The sequence below is a fragment of the Anguilla rostrata genome, chromosome 18, assembly GCF_018555375.3.
Source record: "Anguilla rostrata isolate EN2019 chromosome 18, ASM1855537v3, whole genome shotgun sequence".
In the NCBI taxonomy this organism is placed as follows: domain Eukaryota; kingdom Metazoa; phylum Chordata; class Actinopteri; order Anguilliformes; family Anguillidae; genus Anguilla; species Anguilla rostrata.
The window spans coordinates 3,467,350-3,487,190 of NC_057950.1; the positions used below are offsets into that span (position 1 = coordinate 3,467,350).

General features: G+C 48.5%; 1 protein-coding gene across 1 annotated transcript in view; it reads right to left on the bottom strand.

Moving 5' to 3' along the window:
* LOC135245195 (zinc finger matrin-type protein 4-like) overlaps window positions 1-19,841 on the bottom strand; it is a 43,444-nt gene that overhangs the window by 18,117 nt on the left and 5,486 nt on the right. Inside the window, exons 3-5 of the mRNA XM_064318115.1 lie at window positions 14,437-14,529; window positions 5,716-5,875; window positions 153-401 (exon numbers count right to left, since the gene is read on the bottom strand). Coding sequence (XP_064174185.1) covers window positions 153-401; window positions 5,716-5,875; window positions 14,437-14,529 — 502 coding nt within the window. The remainder of the gene's footprint in view (window positions 1-152; window positions 402-5,715; window positions 5,876-14,436; window positions 14,530-19,841) is intronic.

A 19,841-nucleotide genomic window follows, 5' to 3' on the forward strand; every position in this document is an offset into this window, starting at 1 on the left:
TGACCTATGACCTCATGGTGACCTATGACCTGGTCATGATCTCATTTAGCTCCAGCAGAAGCAGCAGCTATTCTTCCCAGGGTCCACCTGATACTGACCTATGACCTGTTCCTGACCCATGACCCCATGGTGACCTATGACCTGGCACTGACCTGTGCCCTCAGGGGTGTCCAGGCTGCCTGCGAGCTGCTCCAGCAGGCGCGCCCGCGCCGCGTTCCTCTTGTGCTTCTTGCCCTCGTAGTGCTGCTGGGCCATCAGGGGGTTGTTGAACCAGGCCCCACACAGGCAGCAGTACTTCCCCGCCTCGCCGTTATTGGCCAGGGGCCACAGAGGGGGCGGGGGCAGGGGCAGGGGAGGGGGCGGTACCAGGTCCGTAGGCTGTGGTGTACTCGGGGATGAATCTACACGGGGCAGAAGAAAAGAAAAAAAAAAGACAGATTGGTCTCAGCAAGCACATGAATAACAGCCTTGACTCCTGTAAAACTGCACCACAGACACAAATGCACAAATACACTAACATCAGGGTTCTTAAAAATGAGGGTGTGCAGTAAAAGCTAATGATTATGTTTCTTTGCCCATCTCCATGATTTGGGCACCTGCTGGAGCTGAAGCCATAAGCCTGACAAGCACCCCCCTCCTGGCACTGCCAGCGCTGCTCCTGCCCCCCCCCCCCAGTGCCCCCCCTACCCCGGGCAGGGCTATAGCAGCCGTTGGCCCACCAGCCTGTCTCCCCCCACGGCCAGACTCATCCTTGCCCGGGTCCACTGACATTTATAGACTGTCCTTTTCTTAGTTCTGCAAATTACGTAATCAGCCTTTTTCAATTAACCGGTGCCAGCCGGTGGCAGATGGACTGCCCCTCTGGGCCAGGTTTTCTTCATTCTATAACTGTTCCTTGGCACTGTCGCCCCAGGCCTGCTCCTGGGGGGGTTCAGGCCTGGATCTCTGCAAAGCTGCAGTGTGACAATGTCCTTTGTAAAAAAATAAATAAAAAAAAAGCGCTACACAAATAAAACTCAATTGAATCTGACCATCTGCCAAAGCCCAGTGCTGTAGGAGCTGGTGTGATCCTTCTGTTTCGAGGGCACTTTGCTGTGCGTGCTGCTGGGTTCTGGGTTGTTTGCTGGGTTCTGCAGCAGTGCGTTGGGCTGTCTGTTGGGTTCTGCGGCAGTGCGTTGGGTTAATACAATGGGTTCTGGGGCAGTGCATTGGGTTGTCTCCTGGGTTCTGGGGCAGTGTGTTGGGTTGTATGCTGGGTTCTGGGGCAGTGCATTGGGTTATGTTCTGGGTTCTGGGGCAGTGCATTGGGTTATGTTCTGGGATCTGGGGCAGTGCATTGGGTTATGTTCTGGGATCTGGGGCAGTGCATTGGGTTATGTTCTGGGATCTGGGGCATGCCACGCCCTCCTGTGGTCAGACGTGACCCTTGGCTTGTTTTCCTGTGATGTGAGCTCAGCTCTAATGGAACCTCCGCCATGCCTAAGGTCACCTGCTCACCTGCACACACTGTCACACACACTCTCCCCTCTACTCTCCGTTTGGTTATTAACGGTGTGTATTTATAGGCACCGGCATGGATAGTACCGAGCACAGGCCTTTCAGAGCACATGCCTGGAAGTGCTCCACTTACTTTAATTTCCATGAGAGCAAAAAGCATTACCTGAATATTAAGAGATTAATTTTTGTTCTGGAAAACAACAGGAGGTCTGATTGAGTCAGAGAGTTACACAGGGAGAGAGAGAGAGACAGAGAGAGAGAACAAGCGAGCAAGAGAGATGAGAGAGAGACAGCTAAGAAAAGAAGATAGAGGGAGAGAGATAAAAAGGCAAGAGAAAGATAGGAAAGAGTGAGAAGGGTGAGAGAAACGGAGAGAAAGACAGGGACACAGAGTTGAAGGCGATCAAAAACTGAAGTTGTGCAGCTCTGATAGCTCTGTGGAAGAGAGACATTCTTTATGTGACGCGTGCACAATTATTTGGAAGTAAATGTCTTAGTGTGAGGGCGGTGTGGGTGGAGACAGGCTGAGAGATGAGACTGAGATCTATGAGATCTATGAGTGTGAGCTATGTAAATGCTATGTAAAAGTTGTGTAAGTCGCTCAGGATAAATGTAAAGAGACTGAATCCCTCCTGACACTGCTTCTCTGACTGCCCTCGTCCAGGAGAAATCAGAGCGGAAGTTAGAAGCCGGGAGAACGCTTTGATCATCCCCGCAGGTAACAGGTATACAGCTAACCTGTGCACGTCAGCTAAGAATTTCTGTTTGATTTTCCACCACACTGAGTTAAAACACTAGAGCCTATCGCAGCATGCATTGGGCGCGAGGATGGAATTACACATTGGACAGGTCCTAATCCTTTGCAAAATTCTCATGTTCTTTTAAATTGCAATACACTACCCTGCCACCAGCCTAGAGGGAGTCAATGTTCCCTCGCCCCAGGGGACGCCCGCAAAACACCTCCCCAGGAGTAATGCAAAAACAAAGCGGACTGTGTGTAGCGGTAATGCTCCTGTGTGCAGCGGTAATGCCCCTGTGTGCAGTGGTAATGCCCCTGTGTGCAGTGGTAATGCCCCTGTGTGTAGTGGTAATGCTCCTGTGTGCAGTGGTAATGCTCCTGTGTGCAGCGGTAATGCTCCTGTGTGCAGTGGTAATGCTCCTGTGTGCAGTGGTAATGCTCCAGCGTGTAGTGGTAATGCTCCCAGCGTGCAGTGGTAATGCCCCTGTGTGTAGCGGTAATGCTCCTGTGTGTAGCGGTAATGCTCCTGTGTGTAGCAGTAATGCCCCTGTGTGCAGTGGTAATGCCCCTGTGTGCAGTGGTAATGCCCCTGTGTGCAGCGGTAATGCCCCTGTGTGCAGTGGTAATGCCCCTGTGTGCAGTGGTAATGGCGACAGTATATAAACCAGAGAGGAGCGGACGGTGCTCCGTCTTTATCTGTATTGTGAGGACACAGGGATACAAATGCACTTTGGCATAAAAGGCACCTTGCACCTTTCTACTGAGAACGAGTCTTCAGCTTCCCAAAGTCCCCATTAAACCTGTTCATTAAACCCCTCCATTACTTCAACAAAGGCAATTTACACACCTACAGAATAAGGCTCCTTTATCCCACTGAACTCACAATGGGAAATAAATACAGTCACTTAAAAACAGAGTGAGGAAAAGCTTTTAGCCTTTCCACAACACGCCTCAGGAGCTCAATCCTAAGCCAAGCAAGAGGTGCGAGACTTAAGACCTACCTGTTCACGCATTCCAATTACTCTTAGTTTGGTCTTTTAACTTGTTCTCATTTGAATACTAATTAAACGTTCTTGTAAAGTGCCCTTGGTGCTTGCACATGGAGAGTGTTAGCAACAGCCTACGATACTGTACAGTGAATTCAGCATTCAGTTGACAGCCCAGAGAGTCACTGAACGTTGAGGCTGGGTGTACTTTCAGAGTGTAGCTGAACATTGAGACTGGGTGTACTTTCGGAGTGTAGCTGAACATTGGACTGGTGTACTTCGAGGTGCTGAACTTGAGGCTGTGTACTTTCAGAGTGTAGCTGAACATTGAGACTGGGTGTACTTTCGGAGTGTAGCTGAACATTGAGACTGGGTGTACTTTCGGAGTGTAGCTGAACATTGAGACTGGGTGTACATTCAGAGTGTAGCTGAACATTGAGACTGGGTGTACTTTCAGAGTGTAGCTGAACATTCAGACTGGGTGTATTTTCGGAGAGGTGACTGAACATTGAGACTGGGTGTACTTTGAGAGATGTGGCTGAACATTGAGACTGGGTGTACTTTGAGAGATGTGGCTGAACATTGAGACTGGGTGTACTTTCGGAGAGGTGACTGAACATTGAGACTGGGTGTACTTTCGTAGAGGTGACTGAACATTGAGACTGGGTCAACTTTCAGAGTATGGCTGAACATTGAGATTGGGTGTACTTTGAGAGATGTGGCTGAACATTGAGACTGCGTTTACTTTCAGAGAAGGGCTGAACGTTGAGTCTGGGTGCATTATTCCACTGTACACTGGAAGGAGAGCTGCAGAGTCATCCCTACATGCCTGACCCTCTATCTCGGCACCGTAAGATTTATTACCGCTCGTGAACCTCTTACTCATCACTGCCTTCCCTATGATAAGTTGGGGTGGTTTTCCTTGGCGAACTGCAGGTTTGCAAAAATCTGTATGTCTTCATTTACAAAGCTCTGTTTGGTCTACCTAATACAGATACTGTCCTGCGGGCATTAAAGGAAGCCAGGCAGCACGGGAAGATCTATAACAGACCATGTTTTGCATTTTTGCAATTAAAGACAATCTCCAGCCAAAAATAAGCATTTAATACAGTGGTATGCAAACTTTTGGGCACTGCTGGTCAAAATGCATTACGAATGACATATTTCAAATTTTAATGCACAATTACTATTTATTTGCTGAATTTAGCAGTTTTTTTAACAGTAAATGTGGCATGTGCAAAAGTTTAGGCACCCATCCAGCTGATCCATTAATACTTTTAAATCCGTTAATACTCAGTAGGACTTAAAGTAAGCCAGGTGGATTCAGAAAATTTGAAACTAGAACAAGACTCTGACCTTCACTTATGTTTTAAATATTATTATTATTGTAACTTCAGAAAATAATTGACTGTTTATTTTCTATTATACAACGTTCTCCAACTGAAAAGCATCTCCTCTCAGTCAAACCCAGCAGGTCTCAGCCCCGATCCTGGTGGGTTGCCGGGTCTGTGTCTGGTTTTTGTTTTCACCTTAAAAAGCCATTTACAGATTCAGACAGTTGGTGTGAATTAACGGAGTAATCAGCTGCTTTAACGGCCAAATTAAGTGCTGAGCGATGACGGAATTCGGCAGACCCTGCAGACCAATGGGAGGAGGGCTGGGGGGCCACTGATGCAGATGATAACAGAAGTAGAAGTGTTGTATTCCAATGACATCATCGCTTCAAACAGACTCGGTTTTGACACATGAAATACAGGTCACATCAACTATTCTGAAAGTGAGACGTAACATAGCATTATATTTGGGGGAAGTTGCTCTTTAACCGTGAGCCTACATTTCAGATTCATGATGTAGACGCTTTACAGGGCAAGCATTGCTGTCAAATGTTAAGTTTTAAAAATTCAGTCCACTGCTGCGAAATGCACTGAAATTCTGTTATATCATTTTTATGGTACACCATTTATTTAAACTACGGGAAGCACCTTTTGAAATGGAAAAACAATTCAAACCTGTTTTTCCGACCATCCCTGAAGCAGTCCATGGTTCATTTTAAAGGTCAAGTGAGTTTTAAAGTTAATTCTACAGTCTGTGTAGAGTGCTCTACATCACCACATACACACTACAGCAGTAGTTTTTTCCCAAAAATCAACCTTTCCTGTGACATACAACTTACAGAAAATGTGCCCTAACTCACCTAATGAAGCAGGATTCTCAAACCTGGCCCTGAGACCACCTGTGTATGCTTGTTTGTGCCTGGCTTGTTTCTTGATCAGTTAGGGATGTAAAAGCATTACAGGTGCTCTTACATATTTTTGTCCTTGTGGGTCCCTCTCTATGCCATAACTGGAAGAATGGACGTGGTTCTGGGATACACCTGTGGGAGTGGGTGTGGCTCCGGGCATACCTGCACAAGTGGGCGTGGCACTGGGATGCATCAGTGGGGAGTGGGAGTGGCTTTAGGGTGTACCCGTGTCAGTGGGCACTGGGGCGTACCTGTTGGAGTGGGCACGCTTGGCGTTTCCCCCAGTACCAGCCGCACCCGCTTGGCGTGGGTCTTGCCCTGGTAATGCGACTGGGCCACGATGGCGGAGGTGAAGAACATGTTGCAGAGCGTGCAGCACTTATTCTGGTCCACTGCCGTTTCATCGCTGTCCTGCAACAGCAGGGGGCGACAGTGAGCAATTAACCACATCACACACAAGCCCAGCATCACATCTGAGGACGTTCGGGTTCCTGTGAAAGGCTGTCGACAGCTCCTGTGACAGTTTTCCGTTTGAGAGACCGGACAGGAAGATGCTCTAACGTCCGGCTGAGTCCAGCGATGTCTTAAAACAACAGCGTCTCAGAACCACCCCCCCCCAGAGCGCATTAATGCAAATTTACTGCCTCGTTACCTGCGTAAAATGTGCAACATGCTTGCGCTCCACAGCTGACTGTGTAATTAAATCTTCCTGTCTTCCGTTATGAACACTCCGTCTCATAAATATGGAGATTAATTTACTCCATTTGGTATTTTAACAAGGTGGGGGACGGGGGGGGGAGGGTGTCATAAGGAAGCGTCAGGTTTTTACTGGTCTGAAATAATAAAATATGAATAGTTTTGCTGAAGTGCAGCGTTCATGGCCCCCCCGCCGCCTGAGAGCAACACAGGGAAACGCAGGCTGAATAAGCGCGACATGCAATTCATCCTGTGTTTTATGGGAACTGCACAGTCAGAGGGATGGAGATTCCTCCTTGTAGTGGGACTGTTCTCTCTCTCTCTCTCTCTCCCCCTCTCTCTCCCCCTCTCGCTCTCCCTCTCGCTCTCCCTCTCGCTCTCCCTCCCTCCCTCTCTCTCTCTCTCTCTCTATCACACCCAAGGGGCCCAAGTCGTGCAAGAAATATGAAATATTTATTCACTCCAGTGGATCGCTGCCAATAGCACACATTTTTAATAATGGATAAAGTTCAGTTTAGACACGATTCCCCAGGTGGCCAAAAGATAAACAAGTAAATTAAACACAGACACAGTAAAGGATTCACACACACACACACACACACAGCAGGAACATACACACACACTCACACACTTATACACACACACACACACACACACACACACATGCATGCAGACATGCGATTAGACAGCTAAGCTTCTCTGATGGAGGACAGTGTGTCAGACAGAGTGGCTCTTTTTTTTGTACAGATTTCTTCACCGAATGCACTGAACCCTGCTATTTAATCAGGCAAACTGCAAATATGGCTGAGCCAAGAGCCGCCTGGGAGCCAGACAAAGGACTCCTTCCAGATTCCCGTTCACCAAAACATGACCAGGGGGACGCAATGTTCTGGAGACCCAGTTTGGTGACAGTGAGGATTTTATGCTTCATGGTACAGGCGCTGGGATTTAACAAAATCCACTCCCACCAGGGGGCGCTGTGAGCACCAGTCCACAGGGGGCACTTTGATAACCATGGCTAGATAAAACTCTACTCTGCCAACGTGGCCACAGGCAGGAGTACTACAGGACAGGGCATGTCTGGCAGCAGGGTCCCCCAGGGCGGGGTTCAGGGTGGGATTCAGGGTGTAGGATGGAATTCAGGGTTTGATTCAGGCTGCAGGTCGGAATTCAGGGTGTGATTCAGGCTGCAGGGCAGATTTCAGGGTGTGATTCAGGGTGCAGGGTGAGATTCAGGCTGCAGGTCGGAATTCAGGGTGCAGGGTGAGATTCAGGATGGGATTCAGGGTCAGATTCAGGCTGCAGGTCGGAATTCAGGGTGAGATTCAGGCTGCAGGTCGGAATTCAGGGTGGGATTCAGGGTGCAGGGTGTGATTCACGGTGGGATTCAGGGTGCAGAGTGGGATTCAGGGTCAGATTCAGGGTGTAGGATGGAATTCAGGGTTTGATTCAGGGAGCAGGGTGGGATTCAGGCTGCAGGGCGGAATTCAGGGTGGGATTCAGGGTGTGATTTAGATGGGCAGGACGTTCTCTACCCTCATCCTAGAACTCCTGCTCTTTTTTAATCTCAGCTGTGTAATATATCAGATAAAACCCAATTCTAGGCCCTCACATTCTAAATTCTGAAGAAAGTCCAGAATAATGAGCGTAAGCTTCCTCAAAAGCATCCCCACGAAATACCATGGAATGTTTTTTTGTCCTTCATTTGTTCCTCAGGTCTGTCAGATCAGAAAAATGCTCCATTCTTTTCACAAATATTTTTTTTATTGCATAATCATAAAGGACTGACAGTTCTCAGGAACTTTCAAATTAAGTTACGTCTGCTGCCATTTGAGACTGCCCTTGACATTTATTTATTTCCTTTCTTTCTTTCCTTCTTTGAAATGTCTTATTTCACATTCAGCACAGCTACCTAGCTACCCATCACGCCCACCGTGGAGAGCCATCTGACTGACGCTGTGATGGACAAGCAAGGCAGCCAATAGGAATGCAGGTTGAGGTGTGGCCTTCCTGGTTCGAGCTGGTGCAGCAGTAAATGAACCAGCTGGAGATATGTAGCCCCGCCCCCCACCTGCTGCCCTATTGCTCAAGGCTACTGAAAAGCTGGTCATCTATCACGGTGCTAAGGAGTCGATGCGCTGTGGCAGTGTTTGAGCGTCAATAGAGAGCACAAGGCCATGGGCACATCTCAAAATGACCTCTACAGAGTGACTGTTGTAGAGGGATCTGGCCCGGTAACTCAACGCTTGCGGGTTTGACTCCCAACCGACGCACTGCCACTGTAGCCCTGAGGAAGGAAGGCACATATCCCACAGTGCTCCAGTAAAATTTCCAGCCATGCAAATGGACCGCGTGCAAAAACGCATCCTGCGCGTGTGTCACTCTAAAGAAGACCATCTGCTAAACGACAAAAATGTGACACGCAGCGATAAAAGGATGAGACTGGCACTGTAAATGGATCATTAAAGGCTTATCCAAAGCGCTTACAAGTGATGCTCATTCACAGAGCTAGGTTAAGTGTCTTGCTCAAGGACACTCGACACCAGGGGGTTTGAACTGGCCCTCGACTGAGACAATCGGCTACCTCTGAGCATGTCGCACCTGATTGCCGGGGCCGGCAGCTGCGAGCGTGAAAGCGCGATCGCGCGGTGCGATGAATTTAACACAGCGCTCTGACGCCGTCCAGCCGTCCGGCATCGCTTTACACTTACTCCTCCGTCGCGTTTCCATTTTTAAATCGTTACTTCGTTTTTTTTTTTGTTTTTTTTTTGCGCTAGAGTAGCATTGCCGCTAACGTGCGCACAGTTCACCCCTGTGCGTCGCCACAGGTCACAGTAACGGCCCTGACAGCAGGAGTAAGCCGCACTTTATTTACCATAACTCCCAAAATTCCCCCGTGTGCCCCGTCCCCCTGGCGTCTACTCAGAGAAGGAACTTTTTTTAAAACTTATTAATCAGCTAGACATTTTATTTATTTATTTATTTTTTGCCAGCTTGCACAGAGGCTCTGGAGAACAAAACAAAAACCCAGCTATGAGAGCAGATGAATTATACTAACGCCGTGTAAAATAACAGTAATATTCACAGTGAAGTATCGCTCGCGGTGCCTTCAGCCTCAAACCTCCATCGCGGCAGAAACACACACTGCTTAATTTTAGGAGAATTTAGGTAGCGTTCGTCTCTGTCACTGTATATATGATACCACTTTATAACTGGCCACATTTTACCAATCAAACATATATATGATTGAATTCTATGAGCTAATCTTTGGGCTAGAATTCACCATCGATGCAAGGACAGCCCAGCTTGCTTCAAGAACCAAGTATGGCTAGGATTTGTTAAGTATATTAACTTAATACAATAACTCCACCAGGAAGTGTCAGATAATATACTTTCTCATATGTAATGTCAAATCCTCCTAATGTTCACTATGTAGTCCATTAACAGTGCGGCCAGTTGTCTCATTAGGTGAAAACTATTTTCATTGGTTTCTTGGCGGTGTGACTGAACTCAACAGAGCCAGGTTGATTTCACAGTGCAGTCTTTTAAGGATTTAGCCGATCATCGGCCAATCACAATCATCCAATCATCAGCCAATCACGATCGTCATTCATGCACTAGAAAGCCAAAGACTCCTCTGTTTCTCATCATCCCATCCATCGTGTCTTCCGTTACATTACATTTCTCACAGTGTCCTGCTTGGGAATCGAACCTGCAACCTCTGGATTCCAAGCCCAGTTCCCTACCCACTGCTCTACTGCCACCTTCCCCTTCTTCCATGGCTCCCTGGTGCTTCTCCTTGTGGGTGTGCAGGAACCAGCGCGGTGGAAACAGCAGCTGCCACATGGTCCCTAATGGTCCTTTTTTAATAGGCTGCTATTTGTCCTCCTAATAAGCGAGGCTCAGGAGCACTGGCTCTCTCACAGAACTGCACGCTCTACACCGCAGGCCTGCGAGAGATTTCAGTTCAGTCTGCTACACAACACTGCACACTCTACCTACGCTGCTCTCACAACAGTGTAGGCCTGACGACATATTTCAGTTCAGCCCGCTCGAACAGTGAAGTACAACTACAGCACATTCACACAACTTTTGTAACCGTCATTACTGGGGTAAGTATGGGGCTTAGCTACAGGCTTGTACTGGAGATAAAGGGTTTAAAATGGAGTGTTCCCCCCCCACACACAGGCTGTTTAACACACTAGCATGCAGAAGCACGCATAAACTATGAACTCATGCAATAACATAATCTACAGAACACACAAAGCTGTTCAGTACAACATCAGTATCTAATAATTACTACGGACACAGTATAACTAAGGATGTGTAAACCATACAGAAGTACATGCAATTCATGAACTATGGAAATATAAACCACCAAAATCTGCTTTTCAGGCACAACTATCCGCTTTTCGGGCATAAGCCCAACAAGTGTGACTAGGGAATACATCACTTACTGGAGCTCAGCCACAGAAATGCTTTGCGTTCCTGCTTGCAGATGGAGTTCTGTGTACACGCGATGGTGATTCATCAGAAACACTAACTGACCATTAATTTTAGAGCAAAGCACGCCCCAGATCTTACTAACTAAAAACCTGACAGGCGATGCTACTCCTGCCCTGACCAGGAAAGCTTTGCTACTGATGAGTCCGTGTGTAAATGTGCGGATGTGTGTGTGTGTGTATGTGTATGTGTAGTGTGCGTGTGTGTGTACGAGTAGTGTGCACGTGTATGTGAGTGTGTGCGTGTCTGCATGTGTGCGTGTGTGTATGTGTAATGTGCGTGTATGTGTGTGTGTGGGTGCATGCGTGCATGTCTGTGTGAGTGTGTGTATGTGTAATGTGCGTGTATGTGTGTGTGTGTGTGTGTGCGTGTGCGTAATGTAGCGTGCGTGCGTGTGCGTGTGTGTATGTAGCGTGTGTGTGTGTGTAGTGTGTGAGGTGTGTGTGTGTGTGTGTGTGTGAGTGTTAGGATCTGAATCCACCACAGAACTCTATTTATATCTGTCACTAGAGCAACGGCCCCCCAGGAGGGCCACAATGCTGTCCTCCTTCAAAGCATCCTCCTCTCCTCCTCCACTTCTCCTCTCCTCTCTTCCTTTGTGTTTTCAGATCTTTTTCTGTGCCTCTCACAGCTAACTTCCTAATTCCGCGGCTTATTAATGTAACACTACCCAACGTCTCTCAAGCAAAAATCCACACCTGAGCACAGGAAGGAATAGGGGAGAGGCGTATTCCCACAAGGGAACTGGGAACTGGGGGGGAATGCACAATTAAAAACAGAATTAGCATCTTTGGGCTCAGGAGAGGAGAAGAAGACTCCGCAAATCGCTCCCAAAGCGTTTTCCTTACGGAGGCAAACTCCCTGGGACTGCACACAGCGAGGAGGGAAATCTGAAGGACTGAAGACATTTTAACTGACAATTTCGTTAGGACGTCATCAGTCATATCAATGTTCTTCGTTAATTTTTCTCTCTGGTTTTCACTACGACACACCCCGCCATTCTGACAGCGCATGGCCCTTCTCGTTTGCACCTGACCTAATTTGTAAATTAATAACAAAAATATACAAGAGCTCAACAGGCTTTTCTCTTCTCTTAACAACAGGAGGGCTTAATTATTTGTGTTCACCTCCCTCTCCTCCTCTGTCGCTGTCTCTCTCTGAAAGGTTGGCAGGGGTGGGAAATGAAGAAAAAACTAAACAGAATGACAGAGGGATAAAAATAAGCAGTTGGGAGATGAGGACTGAGGAGGCAGAGGCGTGCCTCCTGTTGTTTATTTGCAGACCCACAGATTTGCGCGACTCGAAGAAAAGTAAAATGGCCGCCATCCTCAGGCTTCAGATAGGAAGGCGCCGACCGGGCCGATAGCTCGGTATCAAAGGCTCAATCGTACTGTTTGAATGGGAAAAAATGAAATGAAAATGTTTTTTTAAAAAGAATTTTAAAAAGTGTATTTATTATTATTATTTTTTTTTTAAATCTGAGAAAACCTGAGCCGACTTGCTTCCGGTTAGTTGCTGTCACTTCTGTGAAGTTTGAGTCGGGAAAACTTCCTGCCAGCCACTCAACATAACAACAGTCTGAATTCCAGCGGGCCTGTCTGGAACAGTCTGCCCGAGCTTCAGAGCGGGACATAAGGAGCGTAATTGAGTTTGGAACAGTGGAGGAACAAGACCTTGAGTTTCAGATGAAGGGTGAGCAGTGTGCAGGTAGGAGGGTGGGGGGGGGTTTGGATGAGCAGGTGTGGGGGGTCAGTAGCGAGCAGGCCTCAGGGGGGAGGGGGGCAGAGCTAAGAACCCTTTTAAGGGCCATCACATTAGCCGGAGTAACATTAGCCAGTGTAGCATTAACTGCAGCCCTGCCAAGGCATTCCTATGCAGGACACATGGCACGGAAGTGTGGAGCTGTGTGGAGCTCCAGGGCTGCTGAGCTCCAGGCCTCCAGGGCCCTGTTATCTGTGACTTCAGCCCCAGTAAGAGGAGCCGTGGGCAGGCAGGCAGCCCTGGGGGGGGGGGCGCTGTGGGAGCGTGACCTTCGCAGCCTGGCCTTATCTCCACCCCCCCCCCCACCACCACCACCACCATCCCCCCACAGGCGCTAATAAGCCTCTGGGTAGCCCACAGCAAGAAGAGGAGACCGCAACCACAACCTCTTAGCGACGGCTACATTTTTCATGGAGCAATTAATACCCTTCAGTGTCAGTGATTACAGGGGAGGGAGCAGAGAGCAACAGTAAGTAGGTGGTTTATTGGTGGGGGTGTGGTGGGTGAGTAGTGTGCAGGGTGTGAGCGGGAACAGGTGTGGATGAAGAGGACCGACCAAGGAGGAAGGCCAAGGAGAGCCTGGCTCATCCTGACAGAGCCATCTTTACCTCTAACAGTCCACCATCTTTACCTCTAACAGTCCACCATCTTTACCTCTAACAGTCCACCATCTTTACCTCTAACAGTCCACCATCTTTACCATCTTTACCTCTAACAGTCCACCATCTTTACCTTGAACAGTCTGCCGTATGACAGCTGGAATCAAAAAGGCACATTTTCCCCCAGAGATTAAATCTCACAGGCTCGTATTGTTTTAGTCACAAAGCTGCTTTTCCCCTCTCTGCTTACATCTGACACGCTGTCTTCCCATCAGCAGGTATTAATGACTTAGTGCGCGCACGGCCCAGGAGAAGCACGATGGAGGACGTCTCTTCAGCGGAGAGAAGGAGCGCGCTCACAAAGGAGGAAATCTGAGCCGCGCTTATACCGTTCCTCTCCCTGCGTGATCAGGCTACTTCACACTGCATCCGGTGGCACGTCTGTGGTTTTTAAAAACCACTGGTCTAAAATCACGGGGACATCACGTCGCAGATGCGTCAGTCTGAAGTTAAATGTCTCACCAGAAAATGTCTCACCAGTTCCTGGTCCGAGACCAGAACCAAAGGAACGTGTGAAAAAGAACTCTGCGTCGTTCAACTGCCGATTAACTCTGCTTAATCACTGTTTCACATTCACCCTCTTGGGTAAAAGCGAGCAACATGACGTAACACTTGGTGACAGAGCTGACACGGGTAAAGGCAGTATAACACAGAGTCACACAGAGCTGACACAGGTAAAGGCAGTATAACACAGCGTCACACAGAGCTGACACAGGTAAAGGCAGTATAACACAGCGTCACACAGAGCTGACACAGGTAAAGGCAGTATAACACAGCGTCACACAGAGCTGACACAGGTAAAGGCAGTATAACACAGTGTCCCGTGGTTACAGAGCTGACACAGGTAAAGGCAGTATAACAGTAACAACTGCACAGGTAAGGCAGTATAACACAGCGTCACACAGAGCTGACACAGGTAAAGGCAGTATAACACAGTGTCACGTGGTGACAGAGCTGACACAGGTAAAGGCAGTATAACACAGCGTAACACAGAGCTGACACAGGTAAAGGCAGTATAACACAGTCACTTGGTGACAGAGCTGACACAGGTAAAGGCAGTAACACTGTGTAACACATGTAAGAGAGCTGACACAGGTAAAGGCAGTATAACACAGCGTCATGTGGTGACAGAGCTGACACAGGTAAAGGCAGAATAACACAGTGTCACACAGAGCTGACACAGATAAAGGCAGTATAACACAGCATCACACAGAGCTGACACAGGTAAAGGCAGTATAACACAGCGAAACACAGAGCTGACACAGGTAAACGCAGTATAACACAGCGTCATGTGGTTACAGAGGTGACACAGGTACAGGCAGTATAACACAGCGTCACACAGAGCTGACGTACCGGGTTGTCGGGCCTCAGTCTCTTGGAGGGCGGTCCTCCGTCCTCCGGGTGGAGCATGTAGAAGAGCCGCACTTTGTTGGCGTGCTTCTTGCTCTGTGGTGGGAGAGGGAGGGGAAAGTGACATCAGCGTGAGGGTCATCATCCGTATGACTGGGCGGAGTCCCATCAAATGCTGCAGCGTATCAAACGGGTCAGCGGACCGCAAAGTCTCAGTACCATCTCATCAGGACCTGCAGGTTACAGACAGGAAGTCAGTGCACTACACCATCCCACAGCGCCACAGTTATCTCCGCCACTGTGGCAGGACAGTGATGAGGTCACTCTGGGCGGACCGTGATGAGCAGCTCTGTAAAGGGTCACAAACAGTCACACACATGACATCACAGCGTTCCTCCCGCTGACGGCCTGGCTTTCAGCGCCCAGCACTGCGCCCGTCGGCATGGCGACGGCCCGGCTCTCAGCGCCCAGCACTGCGCCTGTCGGCACAGCGACTGTCCAGCTGCCAATACTCAGCAATGCACAGTGACGGCCCGGCGGAGGCGGACGAGAGGAAGATCAGTCGTTCACAGAATGCAGAGAGGCTGGTTAAACGGTCCCCCCTGCCCCTCACGGACCGTCGCCGTGCCGATTCACAAACCGCCGGACGGACGGCTGGGACTGACGGCCGTCTGACAGACGTGTCCTCGCTGGAGAGGGCGAACCCACGGCTAATTAGCTCAGTTCGTTAAAACTGCCGTAGGCCCAACAGCATCTAATACAAACAGCGCAGGGCACCTCCAGGGGGAGGGCCGAGATGCACTGAGGCAGAGCACTACTCTCTGAGACTAGATTCACAGCACTTCCTGTTGAGAAATATTACTGTATATGCTCCCATACTGTAGAATTCCGTTTATGACAGAATTCCACAGTGAAGCTTCAGTACCCTCTGATAGAATGCCTCTGCTTCCAATCCCCATCCAGCATGCCAGAAACCTGCTGTAGACTTACTATATAGCGGAACTAAAAAAAATAAAAAATCATTAGTTAATACGCTACTGCACGTCCTCACTTAAAAATAAATATATTGATCTCAATGTGTCACTCTGTACTTTACCCCTCAAGAAAGAAATATACAGTCCCTCACTCCAAACAGTGATGCCATCCACTATAGCTCCTCCCCCTTTCCCTGCATTTAACAGAATTAAATAATTAAGTTTAGTGGAGGCTGCAGTTCAGATGAACCTAAAACAGGCGTCCAAGAACTGCAATTCTGACCTGAGGAAAAAAAAAATACACTGTTGCTGACACACAGTATTCTCAAAGTCAAAAGACACCTCCGTTCATTTAAATAAGAGGAATAATTATATCCCAATGACATCACCAATTCAAATCACTCCACTTTCAATGAAATACAGATGTGTGGGTGATCCAGAACATTGAAAATGATCATTTTGGGGTGGAGTTCCTTTTTTCTATGATATGAATTCCTCTGGTTCAGTTTCAGGCTGACACCAAGCTCTCGCCTTCATCAGCAGGTAAGGATAGTGTCCGTTCTGCCCAAGTCCCCTTTGATCAGAACAGAAACTACTACAGGCTTATTATTCAACGAGCACATTAAGACGTCTCACTCTTGACTATATTTATGAGCAACTAAGCCCAAATGACTAATTCATCTGAGATTTGCATAATTGCGTGATGATGGATATTACTTTAATCAGAAGGCTTAAATACTGACATCAGATCAAGCGACCTTCACCGCTTTCAAATGACCGAGAGAGCAGAGAGAATATTTAATGTGTTAAACAAAGGCACACACACACTGAAAAGCTGGAGAGTTTTCAACATGTCATTATATACATAACAAAGCATACCTCACTCCACATTTGTGTTGAGCTGCTAATCAGTAGAGTCAGACGTGCCAAATTAGGGTTGAAATGAAAACCTACAGGATAAATAGATCTCCAGGAACAGGGGGTTGGTTGTCACGGGTCAGACATGCGGGTCATACACGCAGTATCCTTCAGTCAGATGGAAACAGAATTAATTACACACTCTGTGGCAGTGACACCTGGCAGTAAATTTGCAGTGATGTCACAGTGAGTTTGCAGTGACAGACTGCAGTGATGTCACAGCGAGTTTTCAGCGACAGACTGCAGTGATGTCACAGTGAGTTTGCAGTGACAGACTGCAGTGATGTCACAGTGAGTTTGCAGTGACAGACTGCAGTGATGTCACAGTGAGTTTGCAGCGACAGACTGCAGTGATGTCACAGTGAGTTTGCAGCGACAGACTGCAGTGATGTCACAGTGAGTTTGCAGCGACAGGCTGCAGTGATGTCACAGTGAGTTTGCAGTGGCGTGTAGCAGTGACACACTGCAGCGGCATAAGTGGTGTGTGCCAATGAGCTGTGGATGTGTGAGTCAGTCTGCAGTGATAGGCCTCTTTTGCAAGTTCACTACACACAGTTCTTTGGGGTGTTAGGCTGTAAACAAGCTGAAAACAAGGCAACATTATCCATCAAAGTGCCCTTTTAAAATGTGAAAGTACAAGCTAAATATTAATCCTCTTTTTATAAGGTACTAATGGCACACCAAGGCATTTTTATAAAGGGAATCTGTTTTACACACACACACGCACACACACACACACACAAAGGAAGGCGGTTCATTTGAAAGAGCTCTGTTGAAATAAGCAGGTGATTTAGATTTGGTGCGAGCACATCAAACAGGCCCTGTGAGCATTTTATGCCTGGCTGTAACTCACATTGCCGACAGATTATTTTTCTTTGATCTTAAAGTATGCTTTATAGGCTCTGCTGGTCTGGTCACAGTGCGCACTGTGCAGTGTGTGTGCATAGACTGTGTATGTGTGCATGCGCGTGTGTGTGTGTCTGTGTGTACGTGCATGTGCCTGTGTGTGTGTGTGTGTGTGCATGTGTGTGTGTGTGTGTGTTACAGCGTATATCAGTATTAGACAGAGGGAGTGTGCACGGCTGTACGTCATATTCCAGCTCAAGGTGAAATACAGTAAGGCAGAAGAATCTGATAGCAGACAGTACAGTATTGCTCTTCTGCCTTCTACAGTACAGTACAGGACTGCCCCTCTGCCTGATACAGTACAATACAGTACAGGACTGCCCCTCTGCCTGCTACAGTACAGTACTGCCCCTCTGCCTGCTACAGTACAGCTCCTCACTTTTCACCCCGAATCCATGAGACTGCAGCTCACTGACACTCACACACACACTCAAACTCACAGTCTCACACAGACCCTCTCACTCACACACACACTCACATACACACTCAAACTCACAGTCTCACTCACTCACTCACACACTCACACAGAGACACACTCTCTCACACACACACACCCTGTCCCACACACTCTCTCTCTCACACACACACACACACACACACACACACACACCCTGTCCCACACATCTGAAAGTACAGTACAGAGTTGAGCAGCAGGCAGCTGGCAGGCGAGGGCCGGTCTTATTGCTCCTGATTCCCGGGGGAAGGCGGGACTGTGGTGGTGGCCGTTGATTGACAGCAGCACTTCTCTTATTGTACGTTTCTAATTCCGCTCTTATACCCACGAGTCCCTCTCCCCCCATCCCCTCCCTCCCTCTCCCTCCCTCTCTCCAGGGATGGCTGTTAAAGAGCAGGGTGAAGATGCTGTAAGTGTCAGGGCCTCAGACTGTTACTCTGTGGCTCAGATGGGTCTCCCTGCCAGAGGTACACTGCCCCCTCCCCGTGCCACAGGAACAGAGCCCCCCAACTCACCACAAGTACACTGCCCCCCCCCCCCCAGAAACACTGCCCCCACCTCCCCCACCCTCCCAACCCCTCACCACAGGAAAACTGCCCCCTCCCCCCCCACCTGCAGATCGTTTATCGAGCGATTTCAAAGATGAGCGCCCTCTCTCCAATTTGCCAAATCAAGAGCTTCAGATCGCATGACTGCGTCCGCTGACAGGAAAGCTTTGAGATCTCACACCTCAGAAATTCCTGTCATAGCATTAGCGTTACGTTCAGGTTGGATTCACACTTAAAAAAAAAAAACTGCTTTATGGCTTTAAAAAGTGTTAAAACGTGCACTGCCACGTTAAAGTCTCATTTCGGGAATGCAGTACAGACTTGCTCAGCAGCACTAGCGTACGATCGGCGACGTTCCATGGGCCTGACAATGGACCTGTCAATCATTCACTTATTTTCGACCAATCAAAAGAAGGCTGCTCTGCTCCGACTGCGGCTGAGTGGGCCTTGTTACCGGAACATTCCGCGCTGGGTTGGCGGTCGCGCGATGCCCGCGGCCCTCGGCTGAGCATTCGTCATACGCGCGCGCGGGACAGAGCAGCCCGGGAATCGATGACGCCCCGCTGAATCATGGGGGCCATTTTGGAGCGTCATAACTAAGCTTCTGCTCCAGACCAGAGACCTGCTTCCAGCAGCCATTCAGCCTGCGCTACGCTACGCTAACATAAAGCCAGAGACCTGCTTCCAGCAGCCATTCAGCCTGCGCTACGCTACGCTAACATAAAGCCAGAGATCTGCTTCCAGCAGCCATTCAGCCTGCGCTACGCTACGCTAACATAAAGCCAGAGATCTGCTTCCAGCAGCCATTCAGCCTGCGCTACGCTACGCTAACATAAAGCCAGAGATCTGCTTCCAGCAGCCATTCAGCCTGCGCTATGCTACGCTAACATAAAGCCAGAGATCTGCTTCCAGCAGCCATTCAGCCTGCGCTACGCTACGCTAACATAAAGCCAGAGACCTGCTTCCAGCAGCCATTCAGCCTGCGCTACGCTACGCTAACATAAAGCCAGAGATCTGCTTCCAGCAGCCATTCAGCCTGCGCTACGCTACGCTAACATAAAGCCAGAGACCTGCTTCCAGCAGCCATTCAGCCTGCGCTACGCTACGCTAACATAAAGCCAGAGATCTGCTTCCAGCAGCCATTCAGCCTGCGCTACACTACGCTAACATAAATCAGCGGTGTGATTTCTCCCGATTATTCAGGAGAAATACGGATTTCTCAGACCTTCAGTGCTTCAAGCAGAGGCAGAGGCTGTGGGTGAGCCATAAACCACACACACAAACGCTGAACCAACACTGGCCCACAGCTGGCAGCAGGACAAAATCTAGCACAAAAAGTCAAACACTAGCTGTCCTTCAGACAATCATGATCTGAAAAAATCGACAACTTCCTGATTAATGAGTAAAATCGGAAGACAAAGCCTCATAAAAATTGTTCCATAATTAAGGGAAGGCAAAAACGGCCTTGTAAAACAGTAGGTCCCATTACAAGAGCTAAGTCTAAGTCAGGTAAGAGTTAGCACTTACACAGCCCTCTGTAGCTTGTTTGTAGATTCAGTAATTGCGCTGCTGTGTAATAATTGGAAGCCTAAGTGAAATGGTTAAATA